Raw genomic sequence first — 20,350 nt, 5'->3', positions numbered from 1 at the left:
TCATTATTATACAAGTTCGTAGTTATTAAGGACTTAAATAAGAAATTAGAAGCCTAGATTTTAAACCTTTTACTTACAACGTGTGGTTAAGCCTCAGCATCTTCAGTTGGTAAAAACGACAATGCTCAGTGATAAGTGAAGTGATAAACATAAACCCCAATTTTCATTTCCCACACTCTCACTTCTCCGACATGCCAAACGACGGCGTTTCGGTTCTCTTCCTCATCGTCGTCTTCCAATGCCTTCTCTCCGCCAAGGCTCACTCGGCGATCCTTCTCCCGAGTCAACTCAACCGTGACTCGCCGATCTCATCGCCGGTGAGTTGCCCCGCGCCCGACCCCAACCTCTACTACCAGCCGGTCATCGGAATTGTCAGCCACCCCGGCGACGGCGCCTCCGGCCGCCTCAGCAACGCCACCGGTGGTTCGTACATCGCCGCCTCCTACGTAAAATTTGTGGAGGCCGCCGGCGCCAGAGTTGTTCCCCTAATCTATAACGAGCCACCGGAGAAGCTTCTCAAGGTTTAATCATCATCATCATCATCATCTACTGTTAGAACTGTTTGTGATGATATTGAATACATTTTTGCACTCATTGCAGAAGCTCGAATTGGTAAATGGGGTTCTCTTCACTGGTGGATGGGCTAAAAGTGGTTTATATTTTGAAACTATCGGAAAAATATTTGAGGTATCTGTTTATCTTTAACTCTCACTTAGTAATAATTATGCATGCAGATTTCATAGTGGCTTGTATTAGATTAAACAACTTGCATTTTTTTTGGAGATTCTATTTGATCCTGAGTGAAACTGAGGCTTCTAGAATTTGAAATATGAATAGTGGTGTAGGAATTTTTGTTCAAGAGTTTGTTTGAGAGATATAATATAAAAATCATTTATGGACCTTCACTCCTCACCTTAAGCTGTTGGGTGGAATGATTGTTTATCATGGTATCCTATGTGACCATGGGATCACGAGTTCGATCTTCACGGTTGGGCCTTCACTTCTCAACTTTAGTTGTTGGGTGAGTTAAATAACAAGAGAAAAGAGAGGAACATTTGAAATATTTCTGTGTGTATTGACTGATGAAGGCTGTACAATATATAAACAGACTAATGGACTAAGCCCAAACCTAATGTAATCTGACCTAATACAAAATAAGGAAACCCTAATTACAATATATTTCTAACACTCCCCCTCAAGCCGCACCAAGCTTGTTACATATAAACTCTATTCGAGGGCCCCTCAAAGATTTTGTAAACACATCTGCTAATTGCTCATTAGAGGGTACAAAGCTAGTTTTAATTTCACCAGCAAGAACCTTTTCTCGAACAAAGTGGCAATCTATTTCTATATGCTTGGTTCTTTCATGAAACACTGCATTTGATGAAATGTGTAGAGCTGCTTGATTATCACAAATGAGAGTTGTCTGTCCAGTGTCTCCAAACTTAAGTTCTCTGAGAAGCTGTTTAAGCCAGATGAGCTCGCAAGTAGTAGTCGCCATGGAGCGGTATTCTGCTTCAGCACTTGATCTGGCAACTACGCTTTGTTTCTTACTTTTCCAGGAAATCAAGTTGCCTCCAACAAAGACACAATACCCAGAAGTAGATCTCCTATCAGTTGGACAACCAGCCCAATCAGCATCACAATAGCCAACCACTTTATCATGACCTTTATCTTCATATTCAAGGCCTTTCCCTGAAGATGCTTTGATATACTTAAGAATACGAATGACTGCATTCCAATGTTCTTGACATGGAGAATTGAGAAATTGACTGACAACACTAACTTCAAAGGAAATATCAGGCCGAGTGACTGTGAGGTAGTTCAATTTTTCAACCAATCTTCTATACTGCTCAGGATCTGAAAAGGGCTCCCCCTAATTTGGTAGAAGCTTGATACTTGGATCCATAGGAGTATCAACAGACTTTGAATTTAACAGAGCAGTTTCTTCAAGAATATCCAGAGCATATTTCCTCTGAAATATCACAACACCAGCTTTAGATTGGGCCACCTCGATTCCTAAGAAGTATCGAAGTTTCCCAAGATCCTTAGTCTGAAAATGATGACATAAGTGTTGTTTCAATCGAGTGATCCCATGCTGATCACTGCCTGTGATGACAATATCATCCACATATACCACCAGATAAATAGATCCAGAAGCAGAATGACGATAAAAGAGAGAATGATCAGTTGCACTCCGAGTCATGCCAAATTGTTGAACAACACTGCTAAATTTACCAAACCAAGCTCTTGGAGATTGTTTGAGGCCATAGAGAGACTTACGAAGACGACAAACAAGACCTGACTCCCCCTGAGCAACAAATCCAAGAGGTTGCTCCATATAAATTTCTTCCTCAAGATCACCATGAAGAAAAACATTCTTGATATCCAGTTGGTAGAGAGGCCAATGGCTAATAGCAGCCATGGCAATAAAAAGGCGAACAGTAGACATTTTCGCCACAGGAGAAAAAGTATCAATAAAATCCAAGCCAAAGACCTGAGTGAAACCCTTCGCCACCAAGCGAGCTTTAAGACGATCCACTTGACTATCAGGTCCAACCTTAACAGCATAAATCCATCTGCAACCAACCATAGATTTTCCAGAAGGAAGAGGCACCAGGCCCCATGTGCCATTATGATGAAGAGCACTCATTTCATCAATCATAGCTTGTCTCCATCCCGAATGTGAAAGTGCATCACCTGTAGTCTTAGGAACAGATACAGAGGACAAAGAGGAAAGGCAAGCAAAATATGATGGAGAAAGACGATGATAACTAATATTGACTGTATACCTGGCCGGAGGGCGAGTATCACGAGTACCCTTACGAAGAGCAATGGGAATGTCACTATCCGAAGGTGGGACCGAAGCCATGGGAGGAGATGCAGTTGAATGTGAGTCCACAGATACATCTGACGAACTATGCTCGATCTCATTAGCAGAAGAGGTGATAGAAGGAGAGTCAGAAACATGGACGGGTAAAGACGGAAGGTAAAGAAGGTCACTTGGGAAGGATGACTGTACAGAATCAGTATCCACAGGAGTAGTAGAGGTTCCAAAAAAGGGAACTGATTCAAAAAAGGAGATATCCGCCGAGATAAAGTATCGACGTAAAGTGGGAGAGTAGCAACAGTAACCCTTCTGAGACCGAAGATAACCCAGAAAAACACATTTATGAGACTTGGGAGCTAATTTATCCAAACCTGGACCAAGATGATGAACAAAACACGTAGAACCAAACACATGTGGAGTTAAAGGATATAAAGCTTGATGGAGAAATAAAATAGAGTGAGGTACCTTATGATTGAGAACAGATGATGGCATGCGATTAATGAGATAGCATGCAGTAAGTATAGCATCACCCCAGAATGTGTTCGGAACATTACCATCAATTAACAAGGCACGAGCGGTTTCAACCAGATGGCGATTCTTGCGCTCGGCTACACCATTTTGTTGAGGTGTATGAGGGCAAGATGTTTGATGAAGAATGCCATGAGATGAAAAGAATTGTTGAAATTGATGAGATAAGTACTCACATGCATTATCACTACGAAAAGTACGAATAGGAATACCAAATTGAGTTTTTATTTCATTATAAATTAACTGAAAAATAGAAAACAACTCAGACCGCTTTTTCATTAAAAATAACCGAGTACATCTGGAATAATCATCAATAAAAGTAACAAAGTACTTAAAACCCAAAGTAGAAGAATGACGGCTTGGTCCCCAAACATCAGAGTGGACCACACAAAAAGGAGAAACAGCTTGACGACTAAGACGACTCGGAAACGTACTACGAGTAGGTTTCCCAAACTGACAAGATTCACAATTTAAAGTAGAAAGAGACGATAAATGGGGAACCATCTTCTGAAGCTTTGCAAGACTAGGATGGCCCAGACGAGCATGGATAGTAAGAGGAGAATCCACAGTGGAGCAGGCTGAAGAAGAGGGAACTAGTTGATAGAGGCCCTGAGACTCACATCCTTTGGTAATCTCCTTCCCCGAACTCCGATCCTGAAAGATGACCGAGGTTTTAGTAAAAGAAACAACTCAGTCAATGGATTTAGTCAACCGACTAATAGAATGTAAGTTAAAAGAAGAATCGGGAACATATAGAACATGATCCAGAGATAAATTAGATAAAAGAAGAACCGTGCCAATCCCCCTTGATCGGACCAGAGACCCATTGGCCATAGTAATAGTGGGAAAAGAACCAGTAGTACAAAGGGAAGTGAATAAGGACTTATTACCAGAAATGTGATCAGAAGCCCCAGAATCTAGAGTCCAAGGGCCAATAGAGTGCAACTGAGATATGCCAGTAAAAGAATCACCAGTGGGAGCAATGGATGCAGTAGGACCTGATGTTTGCTTCTCAGACCACCAAGTCACAAAAGCTTTTGCCTGATTCCAAATAGCTTCACAGGTAACAGCAGGTCGAAAAATCTGCTTGATAGACGGATGAAGAGTAGCTTTAATGAGACTACACAACTGAGCATCAATCATCTTCCATCGTGTGCGCTCATTTTCCGCCACAGATTCAGCCTTAGTGGTGAGATGGGATGTATAATTCTGCCCATCCAACTAGAGTCGCAGATCGGAAGACCAAGTATCATAATTGGACCCATCCAATTTATCCACACTCAACGGAGCAAGGATATAATTTGAGAAAATAGTAGACTCCGACTTTTGTCCCGTCGAAGTCCCAGAAACAGAAACATTGGAGACAGGAGTGTCCATAATCAAAGGAAAAAAGCAGAAAGAACGGGTCAAAAACTAACCGGTAGAAGAGGGATCTGTGCGTCAACACAAAAAGAGGTCCAAACACCAAAACAAGACCAGATCCAGAACCTAAGCAAGGAGACGAGAAGATCGCAACCAGCCGCGGCCAGAGAGGGGCCTCCACGCGCCGACGGAGTGAAGGAGAGTGGTCGAGTTGTCACGCTCGCGTGAGGGCGCGTGTGACCTTGAAATTGGACGAGACCGGTGGCGTTGGAATCGCACGGCGGAGACGATCACGGCGATATGTGGATCGCCGGAAAAGGTGACCGGACGGTGGTTCTGGACGAGACAGAAGCTGTATGCGGAGAGAGAAGCGTCCGAAAAGTGACAAGGAGACAGCTCCGGAAAAAGAAAAAAAAAATTAACCGACGATGAACAGTGGGTTCACCGGAAAAAAAAATTCAAAGTTCCTTAGGCTCTTGATACCATGTTAAATAACAAGAGAAAAGAGAGGAACATTTGAAATATTTCTGTGTGTATTGACTGATGAATACTGTACAATATATAAACAGACTAATGGGCTAAGCTCAAACCTAATGTAATCTGACTTAATACAAAATAAGGAAACCCTAATTACAAAATAAGGAAACCCTAATTACAATATATTTCTAACAGGGTGAAATGGTTGTTTATCAGAGTTGATACTTTATAGTTAGTTTCTTTGCTACTTGCTAGTAATAATTTTACTTGTAGTTTTGTTAGATAAGTTTGTTTCCAAGATGTTAAAGGAATGGTTTGTTGTTATATGTACTTACGCATTTTAGAATTTTACGTATTAAGTTTTATTTATCTGTGCAGAAAATTTTAGAGAAAAATGATGCCGGACACCATTTCCCACTTTATGCTGTCTGCTTAGGTTTCGAACTTCTATCAATGATCGTAAGCAAGGTGAGTTAGCTTTCTTATGGTTGTATAGTATCACTTGTGACTTTGTAAAATTCCTTTTCCCTAGAGGAAAAGTCTGCAGATAAGTCAGATACTTGCCTACTGACCAGGGTACTTTACTAATTAATTTTTCTGCTGAATTTGCTTCAAGTTAGTACAGTTTATTTGAATTCTTATTATGTTGCCTGGTGCTGTGAACATTGATGTTCATATTTTCTCTTGGATTCCAAATTCACAGCTTGTGACAGTAGAAAAATTAGCCATTATATTCTTTTCTTTGCATCTATGTTGAACATTTGGATCGATATTCATGAAATGTTGAGAAAAGTCGAAGATTTCTCATTTCTGACGGTAAATTCCATTTGTCTTCTTTTTTGTGCTTTTACAAGTTTGGCTCTCTTTTTTTCTTTTCTTGATAATAGGACAATAATATTCTTGAAGATTTTAGTGCACTTAATCAGGCAAGAACTCTTCAATTTGTGGAGAATGCAAGTATTGAAGGAACTGTATTTCAAAGGTAAACTATCTATGTTAATAGTATTTTTCTGATGTAACACTTGATCCCTTAATGGACATTTGATGAAGTTGGAAGCTGGGCTTTGAACTTAAATTGTTATTTCTCTCCCATTTAACAGATAGGGAGAGGGATTGAACAACTTTGTTCCATTGACGTTTTCCCCTACCATGATATTTGTGTATCGGAAATTTTAATAATCGGAAAGTGTTAAATTTATAGGCTCTTTAACAATTTGTCTCAGTGTTTGACGTGCAAGTTATTAATCACTTCTTTCCCTCCACCAGATTTCCTCCAGACTTGTTAAAGAAGTTGAACACAGATTGTCTTGTCATGCAAAATCATCGTGTGAGTATATATGGTTAATGAATTATTCTTCTGCGTGAGGCTTTTACTGATTTTCACAATTTGACTGGACAAATTGTCGTCCATTAGAGTAGTTAGCTGCAGCATGAGGTTACCTTTAAATTGATCCTGTTTTATAAATCTACGACATATTTTTTGACCAAGTCTATGATGTTGTGTTGTAAATATTATTATTATTTATTTATTTGTTATTTGTTGTATTGGGCTTAGCCCATTAGGTCAAGTATTCTAGGTCTTGTATTCTCTATAAATAGAGAACCCTTTTGTACAAATGAATTACAATTTAATAATATATCAGAATACCCTTTTTCAAGTTGGTATCAGAGCTCTCGATCTGAGGGCTCTGCTTCCACGCCTATTTGCCTTTAGAGCAAAAACTCTGATCCCTTTGCCTCTTGCTGCCATCAGCCGCCACTGGAAATTTTTTTCCAGGGACCTTTTGGACCAAGAGGACTACTGTTCACCGTTATTTTCTTCGATTACAGCCGCGAACACCGATTACACACTGTTTCTCAGCCGCAAACAGATCTGTCATCGCGTCTGGACCACTTTCCGGTGATTTTTCAACTGCGACCACCCACAGACAGGTGCGCGCTCGCAGGACGACCACCGTGCAAAAATTTTAGCCGGAGAAGACAGCCCACGCGCTCTCACGCGCCGCCCAAACTCTAGCGCGTGAAGCCCACGCGCAGCCAACTCCACCGGCGCGTGGAGGCGCGTGCAACCTTATTTTGGCCTCGGACCACCGCCATTCTTCTCGTCTCCTTGTTCTCTGTCTGGATCTATGGTTGTTTTTCTGATCGGAGTTCATTTGCTATTATGTTTGGTTGATTTTACTGCTATTTGTTAACTTTTTTAGTGCAGTATGGCCGAGAATGACAATGAGTCAACTGTTTCATAGACTACACAGTCTGGTGATACCCCACTTGGCCACAATGATCTTCCCAATCTACATCAGAGCTATCGTCTTGATGGATCACACTACTTGTCATGGTCCCAGCTTATTCGCACTACCATCAAGAGTCGCAATAAGATTGCTCATCTTGATGGCCTTGCTCCTGCGAAAAGTGACCCGAAGTTTGTTGTTTGGGATAATGAAGATTCCTTTATCATGACTTGGTTATGGAACTCGATGACTCCTGAAGTAGGTCGTCACTGTATGTTTCTGTCTTCTGCTCAGGAGATTTGGAACACTGTTCGTTCAACTTATTCCTTGAAACAGGATATGGCTGTGCGCTATGAATTGCGCAATAAAATATTTTCTATGAAACAAGACTCCTCATCAGTGACTGCTTACTATGGTACTTTGAAGGAGTTGTGGACTGAACTTGATCAATTTCAGAGTTTGAAGATGCAATGTACTGCAGATGCTACTGCTTTAGCCAAGGAGGTGGAAAATGAGCGTATTTTTGATTTTCTTGCTAGTTTGAATCCCGAGTATGATCCTATTCGGGTTCAAATACTTGGCAAAGAGACTTTTCCATCCCTTTCTGCTGTTTTCAATACTGTTCGGGGGGAGGAAAGTCGTCAGGGAGTTATGATGAACTCTGATAAATCTGCCATGTTGTCATCACATGATGGTGCTGCCTCTAAACCCACTGATGGGTCTGCTATGATTTCTACAAAAAAGGATGGCTCTTCTCAAGGGAATTCTTTTACAAAATTTTCTGATGGTGCATCTTCTAGACCCAAGAAAGATGATCGCTGGTGTTCTTACTGTAGAAGAACCGGTCACATCAAGGACCTATGCTTTCGTCTCCATGGAAAGCAAAATGTCTTAGAAAAGATGGCAAGGAAGCGTGGTCAAGCGCATTTTACTTCTTCTGATATAGCTCCTGCACCTAATGAGACCCAACCTGCATTTCGTCAAGATGAGTTAGAACGACTCCGGACCATACTTGATTCTCTGAGTAAGCCATCTGGTACTAGTGATTTGGCTATGACTGGTATGAGCTCCAATATTTATTCTTTTCTTACTTCATGTATTGATTTTAACCATTCATGGGTTGTTGATTCTGGTGCTACTGATCATATGGCTTGTTGTGCTGACTCCTTTGTTTCTTATAACCCTACCATTTGCACTCATACAATAGCCGTAGCTGATGGCTCACATACATCAGTTGCGGGTTCTGGTAATATAAAATTACAGCCTTCCTTACATCTCAAAGATGCTCTTCATGTCCCTAAACTCTCTACTAATCTTCTTTCTATTCATAAAATCACAAAAGATTTGAATTGCACTGTAACCTTCTTCCCTACTCACTGTGTTTTTCAGGAACTCGCCACGGGGAAGACGATTGGGGGTGCTAAAGAGCAAGGTGGGCTGTACTATCTGGTGTCACAATCTCCCACAACTAATGTTAAGGATCACATCTTGCTGTCACATGGCCAGTCAACTGCTGATTCTCTGATTTGGCTTCATCATAAGCGCTTGGGACATCTTCCGTTTAGTTTACTCAAGTCTTTATTTCCGTCTTTGTTTTTGTCTAAGTCTGTTGAGTCTTTTCACTGTGATGTTTGTGAGTTTGCTAAGCATCATCGTGTATTTTTTCCTTCGAGTATTACTAAAAGTGTTGAACCTTTTGATCTTATTCATTCTGATGTTTGGGGTCCTTCTAAGGTCCCTCATTCTTCTAGTAATAAATGGTTTGTTTCTTTTATTGATGATTGCACTCGTGTAACTTGGGTTTACTTAATGCGTGAAAAGTCTGAGGTACCACAACTGTTCTTTCAATTTTATAAAATGGTTGAGACCTAATTTGGTAAAAAAATCAAAAGACTAAGGACAGATAATGGTACTGAATATGTTAATCACTATTTTTCCCAATTTATACGAAGTCAAGGTATGATTCATGAACTTACTTGTGTAGACACCCCTCAACAAAATGGGGTTGCTGAAAGAAAGAATCGTCACCTTCTTGAAGTTGCTCGTGCCTTACTGTTTTAAACACATGTACCCAAATGCTATTGGGGAGATGCCATTCTTACTGCAGCGTTCTTGATCAACCGTCTACCCACTCGGGTTCTTGATAATGTAAGTCCTATTCACTCAATGACTTCTTTTTTTCCTTCTGTTCCAACTTTGCAAAGTCTTCCTCCTCGAGTGTTTGGGTGTGTTGTCTTTGTTCATGTTCATAAACAGCATCGCAGTAAGTTAGATCCTAGGGCTCTTAAATGTGTTTTCCTTGGTTATGCTTCTGATAAGAAGGGCTACAAGTGCTATCACCCTAGCAGTTGGAAATTTTTTGTTTCTATGGATGTTACGTTTTAGGAATCTGAGCCTTTTTTCAAAGATCCACATCTTCAGGGGGAGAATAATTCACCAGAAAACTCATCACCTTCCTTCTTTGAGTTTGAATCTTCAGTGTCTACTCCTTCACCTCTTCCTCTTGTTTCGGTTCCTTCTGTGTCTGTGTCTGATTCTCCTGTGACTGATCCATCAAGTACACCAGAGATACGGAAGATTGTGACACCTGAGCTGGTATATCATAGAAGGAAACAACCCACATTGCCTCACCAGCAACCTCAATCGTCTGAACCACTGGTAAGTCCTGAATCTCATATTTCTGATCATGATATTAATACTTCTGATGACTTACCCATTACTACTGATTCTGATGATTTACCCATTGCCCTAAGAAAAGGAAAAAGATCTTGTTCCAAGAAATCTTGTTCCTCCTGTCCCTCTTGTACTCAATACCCTATCTCCCATTTTGTTTCCTCTACTAATCTTTCTGTGCAGCACAAAAGTTTTGTTTCAACACTAGATTCTATTTTAACCCCAAAATCAGTACATGAAGCTTTGAAAGATGGAAATTGGGCTCAAGCCATGCAAGAGGAGATGAATGTGTTGGAGAAAAATAAAACATGGGAGGTTATTGATAGACCCAACGGAAAGAAAGCAGTAGGGTGCAGATGGGTTTATGCCCTGAAGTATAATTCTGATGGCACTCTTGAGAGATATAAGGCTCGATTAGTCGCCAAAGGTTACACTCAGACCTATGGCATTGATTATGAAGAAATCTTTGCTCCAGTTGCAAGATGAATACGGTGAGAGTATTGTTATCCCGTGCTGCCCATTACAATTGGGATATAAATCAATTTGATGTGAAGAATGCATTCCTCAATGGTGAGTTAGAAGAAGTCTACATGAAAATCTCGCCTGGTTTTGATTCTGTGAATGGAGAAAATAAAGTTTGTAGATTAAAAAAGGTCTTGTATGGATTGAAGCAGTTACCTCGTGCCTGGTTTGGAAGGTTTACTAAGGTTATGATGACCTTAGGATACAGACAGAGTCAAGGAGATCACACTCTTTTCTTCAAGCACTCCCAAAATGGGAAGCTTACTGTGCTCCTTGTATATGTTGATGATATTATTATCACAGGTGATGATTTTGTGGAGAGACATATTCTGCAAACACGGCTTGCCTCTGAGTTTGAAGTCAAAGACCTTGGGAAACTGAGATATTCCCTAGGGATAGAGGTAGCTCATTCAAGCAAAGGAATTTTTATCAGCTCGGGTGTAAACCCTCTAATACTCCTATTGAGCAGAATCACAAGATAGGCTATGAAGAGGAAAGTCCTCCAGTTGATAAAGGTCAATATCAACGGCTAGTTGGGAAATTGATATATCTGGCTCATACTAGACCAGAACTAGCTTATGCTGTTAGTGTTGTCAGTCAGTTTATGCATGATCCAAAAGAGAAACACATGCAGGCAGTGGAGAGAATTCTTCAGTATCTTAAAGCTACTCCTGGTAAAGGACTGTTATTCCGGCAAGATGGAAATCTCTCTTTAGAAGTCTACACTGATGCTGATTATGCTGGATCTGTGACGGACCGTCGTTCTACCACTGGTTATTGTATGTTTCTTTGTAGTAACTTGGTGACGTGGAGAAGTAAGCAACAAGATGTGGTTGCCAGATCAAGTGCAAAGGCTGAATTTCGAGCCATGGCTCAAGGCATTTGTGAGTTACTGTGGCTGAAAATTATACTTGATGATCTCAAAATAAAATGTGAGGGACCAATGAAGCTGCTATGTGATAATAAGTCAGCTATTTGTATAGCTCATAATCCGGTTCAACATGATCGGACTAAACATATTGAGGTCGACCGTCATTTCATCAAAGAGAAACTTGATAGCGGGTTGATTACCACACCCTACATTCCCACTGGGCGTCAATTAGCTGATGTATTGACAAAGGGACTTCCTTCAGATAGATTTCAAGAGCTTACTAGCAAGCTGGGAATGATAAATATCTATTCCTCAGCTTGAGGGGGAGTGTTGTAAATATTATTATTATTTATTATTTGTTATTTGTTGTATTGGGCTTAGCCCATTAGGTCAAGTATTTTAGGTCTTGTATTCTTTATAAATAGAGAACCCTTTTGTACAGATGAATTACAATTTAATAATATATCAGAATACCCTTTTTCAAGTTGTTGGTGCTGTTAAACCACTGAATATGAGTCATTGGGTCAACTGGATGGTTTTGATGGCCTGGTATATATATTTCTGGGCCATCTCAGGCAAGCTCAGCTATGGCGCCATCACCTACTCCAGGCATCAAGTTCCATTATCTGATACCTTTGGGGAAGAAATTGAAGCAGGCTGGTGCAAGTCTATTTAAGATTTGGGGCCTCAAAGGAATGATGCTGATGGCTGTTACCACCTATATTGATTTTTGTCCTAATAAAAGTGATTATTGTAATGATGGAGGTGAGGGTGGTGTTTTCTTTGAGAAGAAGAATGTGAAGACTGAAAATTGGGGTGATGATAGATGGCAGTGCACATTGAGAGAAGACAATGGAGCATCAGTTTTGTCATCTATTTTTTCACTGAAGATAAAAATGTTCATGTAAATCACAATCGTCTATCTAATCCTATGGCCCTTAGTCAAGGGTGCACTTTCAGGGTGTGTTGCAGCACAGATTTCGCCATATTTTTTAATTTTACAGTCAAAGATTTACCCATTGAACTAGTGATATGAAACTGGATAATAGTGTTCAAGCGTTTAAATTTTTATTCAATATTCAAAATGCTTGAATTTTGATATACTATTGAATTTCATCTGATATACATTTGAATTTCAGTAATATATATTTTTATCTGATTTTGGACATAACAGTATGGCATATCCCCGAGAAAGCTTCTGGATAACCAGAAGTTATCTAGTTTTTTCGAGATCTTGACAACTTGCAAGGATGAAGATGATAAGGTATTCGATGTTATTGTCTCTTAAAAAGTGATACTGGTTTTCAAATCCATTTTTTGTTATATTCATAACCTGTAAACAGCTTCCTTCATGAAGAAATCTAATAGCATTAGTAATTGTTTTAGGTTTATGTTTCCACAGTACGTTCTCGAAACTATCCTGTGACTGGCTTCCAATGGCATCCAGAGGTGATTAATAAATTCTCAGTGCACGTTGGGTTGCATTATTGTGAATTTCAATTCCAAGATACTATTTAATTAAGTTCATAGAGTACTACGGTCTTGCACGGCTTTTAGTTCATTATTATTTCAGCTATGTAAACATCCTTTATAAATGATGCCACAGAAAAACGCCTTTGAATGGGGCTCATCAAGAATTCCCCACACGGAGGATGCAATTCAGATAACTCAGTATGTTGCAAATTTTTTGGTCAGGTAAGAACTCAGAATTTGAAATTATCTTCATCAGCTATATCCTACTCCTGCATTATAACTGGTAGATTGTTCTCAGAAGCCTTCAGGCTATAAATATAGTTTCTTGACTGAGCTATCCAGAGTAATTGCCAGTGCAATGAAAACAAAAAAAGATGGAATTTATGTTTACTGTATACAATGATGTGAAGTATTATTGACTTAGTAACTAACCCATTTTAATGGAGTGAAAGTTGTCATGATTACCCTTTAATACTCTCCTTACCCAAATTGCTACGTAATTGTGAATCCAAATAAGGTTCAGAAAAACGTCTTTAAAACACGGCTTTATTTACTATGTCTTCACGTACTAATCAATGGCTAACATAACTTTTTGCCTCTTTCACTTATACGAACTCCAGTGAAGCTAGGAAATCCTTAAACAGACCAGATGCTCAAGAATTGCGAGACAGTCTCATTTACAATTACATTCCCACTTATGGCGGGAAGGCTGGGTAAGCCCAACATGTCTTTACGACTTTGACATTAATTTGTTTTGCACGTTAAGTTACTGATTTTGATGTTTATGGCTTTATGCTGCTTGTAGGAAAGGATATGATGAAGTCTATATATTCGAGTAAGTCTAAATGCAGGAGAAACCAACCGATAATGATAGTGCATAAGAGTCATTATGACTAAACGTTGTATACCCGAGTAAATGTCATTGTTGTTATGCACAACAATGACAGTAAGATGCTTAATATTGTACCAAAAGCTATGCTTATTTGTGAGTTGTATCATGTTGTTGTCCTGTCTTTGCCCTTTGCTTCTGCTAGAGTTCCAATATTGTAAGCTGTTTATCTGCAGAAAATAGGTAACTTTGTATTACAGTGATGTATATTTTAGGACTATTTGCTGTTGAAGATGACTTTTTCCATGTAACTTTTTTGATTATTTCTATCTGAGGCCATGAAAACCAATAATATTACCCACCAACGAAAAACTAATTTAGTTTAATCTAAGATTATGAATTTCAACCGGACAGTTAATATCTGTGATTAATATAGTATTAATTCGTGTAACTTTCGTAGAGAGAGAGAGAGAGGTTTCTTTGATTATAATTGAGCCATTAAAACATATTCCTCAGCCAATTTATTTAAAGGACGGCTTCGGTATTTCATTAATAAAAAAAAAGAGTAAATATTCTTTTTGGTCTTCGGCAAATTTCACGATGCTCTCTTTAGTTCCTAACAAATAAAAAGGTCCATCATGGTCCTTAAGAAATTCAAAATAGATCCATTTTAGTCCTTTTAGGGACTTATATGGATTTTTTTTGAATTTGTGATGGACCACGATTTCAACTAAATGAGTCCATTTTAAATTTCTTAGGGATCACGATGGGCTTTTTTATTTGCTAGGGATTAAAACGGGAATATGAAATTTGCTGAGGACCAAAAAAAGTATTTACTCAAAAAAAAATATGAAGAAAGTTTCGTATTACTTATTTTCAAATTATCATTTTTTTAAAAATAATGAAGAGAATTAAATACATAATCTAATATAAATTATCCAAATCCTCCCTCACTAAACAAATTCTAGTGGCTTCAAATTATAAATTTTTATACTTACAAAGGAATAAGAAAATAAACTCATAGGATAAAAAAAACTCATAAAATTTACATACTTTTTATTGTTTAATTTATGATTTATATTAGTCAGTCTACAAGTTTACAAAATTAGTACGGTCTCTTTTGAAGGAATACTTTTACTTTTTGGAACCTTAGCCACAAACTAAACTTCACTGAATGATGAATGATTTATTGAAGTCAAATCAAAAGTTAAATACAAAATTAAATTGTTTTTCTTACATATATTAATTCAAAAATATATTCTCTTAAAACTAACTCAATTTGTTAATTTATTTTTTAATAGTAACACATTGTTTTTTATTTTAAATTTAAATTCTTTTTCTTCAATTATGTATATTTTCTCGATAACTTTAAATTATTTTTGTAATTTACATTTCTTAAATTATATCTAAATTAATCATACATACCTTTTTTTTGTTAATATTTTATAAATTTGCGTGAATTTAAAAATTCCGGGCCCATTATAGTAGCTAGCTAGATGCAAATAAAGCCACAGCTAATGAGTGATCTCTTTCCCCCCAAAGACAAAAGTGGATGAACATTGGCGGGAAAACGAATCGGAGGGAAACTGTAACAAGAAAACCCTAACCCTCCATTGCTCATTGTTCTGTTCCAATGGCGCAAACCGAAACCCTAACGCTCCTTCACGAGATCGAATCTCTCGTCTCCGATAAACTTCAAGTGGTATCTCACTCTCTCTCTCTCTTCCTCCATTTTATTTTACCCTTATTATTAACAAATATTTTTCGTTTTACTTATGCAACTCAACCTTACGATTTACTGTGATTTTTAGTTTTTGAATGTCCGAGGGATTTTGTTAAATTGTCCCTCCTTTTTCCCTAATTCCTTTCATTTGATGGCAAGTAATTGAATTCATACGGTGTCGCATCTACTTATTTATTTTTTTAGGTTTCATACAAGTGGCTGAGTCGCAGTTATATGGTATCATCCGATGAAGCAAAGAGGTGGGTTTTTTTATTTTTAGTTTTTTTAATTGGGTGAAAAGATTTACCTCGTAGAAGACTAGATGTGCTGTTTATTTATTTTTGTGTTGTTATTTTATGAGCAGTTGCAAATTTTGTTATATGTAGGTTGCTTCAGGAGTTTGTTCAACAACATGATAGTGGGTTGGAGGTTGTGTATGCTTTGTCTGGCTGGTTAAAGAACAGCCATCCTTGTTACCACATAAGGCTAGTTCCAGGGCCAAAGCTTGCAGGTACTAGGATCTTTTTTAAATAATAATAATAAAATTGGTTATTCTAGAGTGTTTTACTTACTGTTATTTTGTCTACATATATGAATTTGCGAGAATATGAGAAGATGAAAATTCAAATTTAACTTTCCCATAATGGAAAATCGTTTACTGCTGTACCCTTGTGTTAAGGTAGTTTCATTTTAGTGATTATATTCTCTTGCTCTGATCTTAAACTCTAATCGTATAAACCTGGCTCACTTGATTTATAGTTTTGTCACTGTTTAGTTTATGATTGTTTATTTAATTTAAAGGTATCAGGCTTTCTGGGCCAGGCTTAAAACAAACATAACTGGTGGATGTCCTTTTTTCAAGTGGTTGTCATTTAGTATCTGATTTAACAGAACCTGAATTGATTTATGTTTCAGTAATCATTTCTGTCTCTATTGGAAGAACTGCTTATCAAGAACTTTCATTAGTCGTATAGTGTGCTTAATGTGTTCAGTTTACACTTTGAGAAACATTGATGGTGAATGGCTTTTGAGAAAATTTTGCCTGTCATTCTATGATATGGAGTGGCTAACAAACATTAGGAAGTAGGAGTAACATTAATCCGTTTCTCACATTGTTATGCAGAAGCACAACAGGAATTTGATGGGAATTGCTCAGTTCAGGTATATAGTGTGCAAGCTAGTATCCCAAAGGATCCAGCTGTGCTTTGGAATGCAGAATTCATTCAAGCAGAGGAACTCTTCAAGCAGCCCTCCTCAATTGACAATTGCTTGAGAGATAATAGGTGGGCTCCATGCATGTCTTTAGAATATCTATCCATATTGTATATATGCATTTGGTTTGGTCATGTGATGGCAGATAGACAGAGTGAAAGTATTAATTTGTCTAGAGCTTGTTATTGATTTCAGTCCATTTGCTATTTTCATTTAATATTTTACATTTGTATATATGCATATTAACACGAAGACGTAATTTTATGTCATTTTTAGGTCAATTGAAGGAACTGTGTATGTTGTACAGTAATAGTATGTACTATAGAACTTCTAATAGATTTGTTTACTGAATCACATTATGATCTTCTAGTTTAGATAGGTTGCCCGGTCCTTGTTTTCAGAATTAGTGATATTAGTAATCTTGTTTACAGCAATTAAGTTGGCCCATTCTTAGATCTCAATCTGCTGACAGGTCCTGTTTACTATTGCAACATACTTTTTTCTTAGCTGAAAGATTTAATTTCTAGAATCTCTTCATTAGTGAAGAATGTAGTCAATGAAATCTCACTCTTCTCTCTAAACAGACATGCATGCATGAATGTCATTTACTAGTCCTGATATGTGATATGATGTTTTCATTACTATGTGGAGATATATTTGGGGTTTTTGTGGTGGCTGATCCCCATACTTTTCAGGTTCTGTGGGATCTCTAATTCTTTTGTACGGAGGAATGTGGATGGCCCACCTGTAGTTTCTGCTGCTCCACAGATAGAATCTGAAGTAGGTGCGGGACAAACAAAGAGTAACATAGTTCACCAACCTCCCCAAAATACAGCACGTGGTTCTATTGCCAAAGTTGATCTAAAATCACAGAATGTGGTGAAAGTTGTCAAGAGTGAAAGCAATGGTACAGGGAATACAGGAGTTCATGATAACATCAACAAACCTACTGCAGACAAAGAAAATGCCCTTCCCTTGCCCACAGGCAAAAAGAAAGTCCAAGCTCATAAAAGTGGTTCTGTTACTGGAGGTTCATTGGCAAGCTTTTGGGGTCATGCATCTGCAAAACTCAAGCCTTGCTCCCTGCCAGCAGAAAATAATAACTCAGTTTCAAATCCTGCTGGTTGGTTTCCATGGCAGCTTATTCCATTTGCTTTGTTTTAGATTTTCAGATTTTTCATGGTGATTGTAATAGTAATAGTAATATAACAATGTATCTCCAATAAATCTATTGACTCTTAATTCAATCTCTCAGTAGCTACTGAAGATGCCCAAACTTATGCTCGCAAAGCAGTAGAGGTTGACAGTGGTGATGATGATAATCAGGATATTACCTTGAGAAGATCATCCAATAGGAAAAGGAGGGTTGTCTTTGATTTCTCAGATGAAGATGAAGATGCCATCAATTTAGCATCACCTGATTTGCCAAATAAACAATCTTCTCAAGATCCAAAACAAAATGACAAAAAATCACCTGAGAAAGCCACTTTGAATTTTGACTTGCAGATAGAAAATAAATCAAGGGTTAAGGAAGAGAGAGCAACTGACCAAAAAGCTCACCAACCACTGGGAGAAGATTTATCAGCTATCAGCAAGTGCACAAGTACTGGGAAATCATCTACTGATAAGTTCCAGAGTTGTGCTCCTGAAATTTGTATAAATAAGGATAGTGCAAAGAATGCCGCTCCAGGTTCACCTAAGAGGAGAAAAGTGATGAAGACCAGGATTGATGAACGGGGGAGAGAAGGTACTTACATTATTAAATGCATTATTTTCACTCAGCAGCTTCTTCGTTCCCTTATACCATACAAGCTAACTTTGGGACTTCTATTTTGAACATAGTTTTTAATGAAACATCAACGCTTCACTTGTACTTGCATGATTTTGGGGTGAACTATATCAAAATGTTCAGTGAATCTTATTAACCATGAGTTCTTTTATATTATATGTTTGTATTTTTTTCTTATTTTTGTTTTATTCTTCTCTCCAGTAACTGAAGTAGTCTGGGAGGGGGAGGAGACAGAAGCAAAGAAAGCTGATAAGGTTACAACAAAGAAAGCTGACAATAATGCATCTACCATTGCTGTCAACAGGTTAGCGATACTCTTCCTTATCCTTCATGCATTTGAACTGAATCACTGGAAACAGCCAATACTTCAAAGGTTGAATGACACCTTGTTAGTTGTCACATGAAGCATAGGTGCCTCGTTAGTTTTCTTTGCAACTTGCAAAGTATTTCTAAAGTTGCTTCGAGGTCTTTTTGACAGAAAAAATCTTGATTTCATGATATTGAAACATGCACTCAGTTCGTTTGAACTAAAGCAAAATATTGCTGAAATTTGTGGGTCGAAACTAGTGCAGCCAAGGTACTTAACAATTTTAAGCTTTGTGCTTGTTGTTTAATGATCCCATGTATTCAGAAGAAGCAAATTGCTATGACTTGAAGATTTTGATTTTGAATTATGGAACCTATTTAAGAAGACACTTAATTGTCTGGTTTTGGCCTTAGTTTTCAGTTTTGCAAAACAGTTTTTTAAAGCAGAATATAAACATTTTTACAAAACAAAAACATGAGTAAACTTTGTTTGGATTTTGGTATCTCACATAGTTTTGGAAGGTAAAACACAAAATTATTGTATAATTCAAAATACATTTCCTTGACCTTGTTCTAGGTTCTCCAAAACTTGAGTACAAAAAATAAAAAGGTTCACTAGGAATATGGCCATTGGCCTGTGTTGGAACAGCAGCCTATACATTCCGATTGTAGTTTTACTTACCTAGGAAATTCCCATTAATGAAATAGCACAGTCCAAGTCATTTACAAAGTTGCCGGCAGTCATGAACAGTAAATAGAGCGTTTTGAGAACAAGAGTAAGACATTGAGAAATGTTATTTTTTTGGGTTTGAAACAGTTTTTAAAGACAGATAAAACATATAATACCAAACATGCTTTTAAAAGCCAAACAAACTGCTTCGGGAACAGGAATCAAACGGGCAACATAATTTTACCCTGATATGAGCAATTCAAGGATATAAGCACTTCACTGGTCATTCTTAGCAGATGATTGTCCATTCTGGCTAGCAAGACATTTTTTATCTCTAAAGCTTGTAGACTTCCCTTACCCTTAATCTGGTTTTTCCAATTTTTTTATTTATCAAAAGATTACTGCTTTGTTACGATGTTTAAGCTTGATAATCATGACTAACTTTATTCATTGCAATTCCAGTGCTCCAGCAACTAAGAAGCCACCAGCTACATCAAATACCATTTCTGTTCCCGCTAGAAAAGGAGGAAGCAAGAAAGCAAAAAACTTAAATGATCCTAAACAGGGCAATATTCTTTCATTTTTCAAGAAAGTTTGAGATCTTCACAAATTACTATGTTCAAGAGACGAACTTTTCAGCAGGATCATTCATCAATACTAGTCCCTTTCAGCACTGAGGATTTTGCATTATGTAGATCTGGCTCTCTTTTAGTTGGGGATTTCACTGGAATCTGGATGCAGGATAGTTGAAAGACCTTGTGTTTTCCTTACGCACGTTATTGCTAATATAATATTACTTTCGTGCTGTTCTTGCCTGAAATAGCATAGTTCTAGTACAGGTCACTGCACAACGA

The 20,350-nt window shown here is 37.9% G+C and overlaps 2 protein-coding genes across 3 annotated transcripts; both read left to right on the top strand.

The window, feature by feature from the left end:
- The first annotated feature begins 126 nt into the window (after nucleotides 1–126).
- On the top strand, nucleotides 127–14,110 carry LOC133306111 (gamma-glutamyl hydrolase 2-like). Its single transcript, XM_061506387.1, has 10 exons — nucleotides 127–521; nucleotides 601–687; nucleotides 5,576–5,665; nucleotides 6,085–6,179; nucleotides 6,464–6,524; nucleotides 12,669–12,758; nucleotides 12,881–12,943; nucleotides 13,101–13,189; nucleotides 13,588–13,680; nucleotides 13,773–14,110. The coding sequence occupies exons 1-10, from the start codon at nucleotides 192–194 to the stop codon at nucleotides 13,804–13,806; spliced, it is 1,032 nt and encodes a 343-aa protein (XP_061362371.1). The 5' UTR covers nucleotides 127–191; the 3' UTR covers nucleotides 13,807–14,110.
- Nucleotides 14,111–15,350: 1,240 nt separating this feature from the next.
- LOC133306119 (uncharacterized) lies at nucleotides 15,351–20,313 on the top strand. Of its 2 annotated transcripts, none has more exons than XM_061506396.1 (8): nucleotides 15,351–15,498; nucleotides 15,724–15,779; nucleotides 15,906–16,030; nucleotides 16,643–16,802; nucleotides 17,427–17,854; nucleotides 17,990–18,478; nucleotides 18,722–18,824; nucleotides 19,959–20,313. In XM_061506396.1, the coding sequence occupies exons 1-8, from the start codon at nucleotides 15,430–15,432 to the stop codon at nucleotides 20,092–20,094; spliced, it is 1,566 nt and encodes a 521-aa protein (XP_061362380.1). In that variant the 5' UTR covers nucleotides 15,351–15,429; the 3' UTR covers nucleotides 20,095–20,313. The 2 variants fall into 2 exon arrangements, with proteins under 2 accessions (XP_061362380.1, XP_061362379.1); XM_061506395.1 differs by having other exon boundaries at nucleotides 17,987–18,478.
- The last annotated feature ends 37 nt before the right edge of the window (nucleotides 20,314–20,350 follow it).

The sequence above is a fragment of the Gastrolobium bilobum genome, unplaced genomic scaffold, assembly GCF_033153095.1.
Source record: "Gastrolobium bilobum isolate Gb01-03AN ecotype WA unplaced genomic scaffold, APGP_CSIRO_Gbil_v1 utg1129, whole genome shotgun sequence".
In the NCBI taxonomy this organism is placed as follows: Eukaryota; Viridiplantae; Streptophyta; class Magnoliopsida; order Fabales; family Fabaceae; genus Gastrolobium; species Gastrolobium bilobum.
This window is presented reverse-complemented; position numbering and strand designations above follow the sequence as displayed.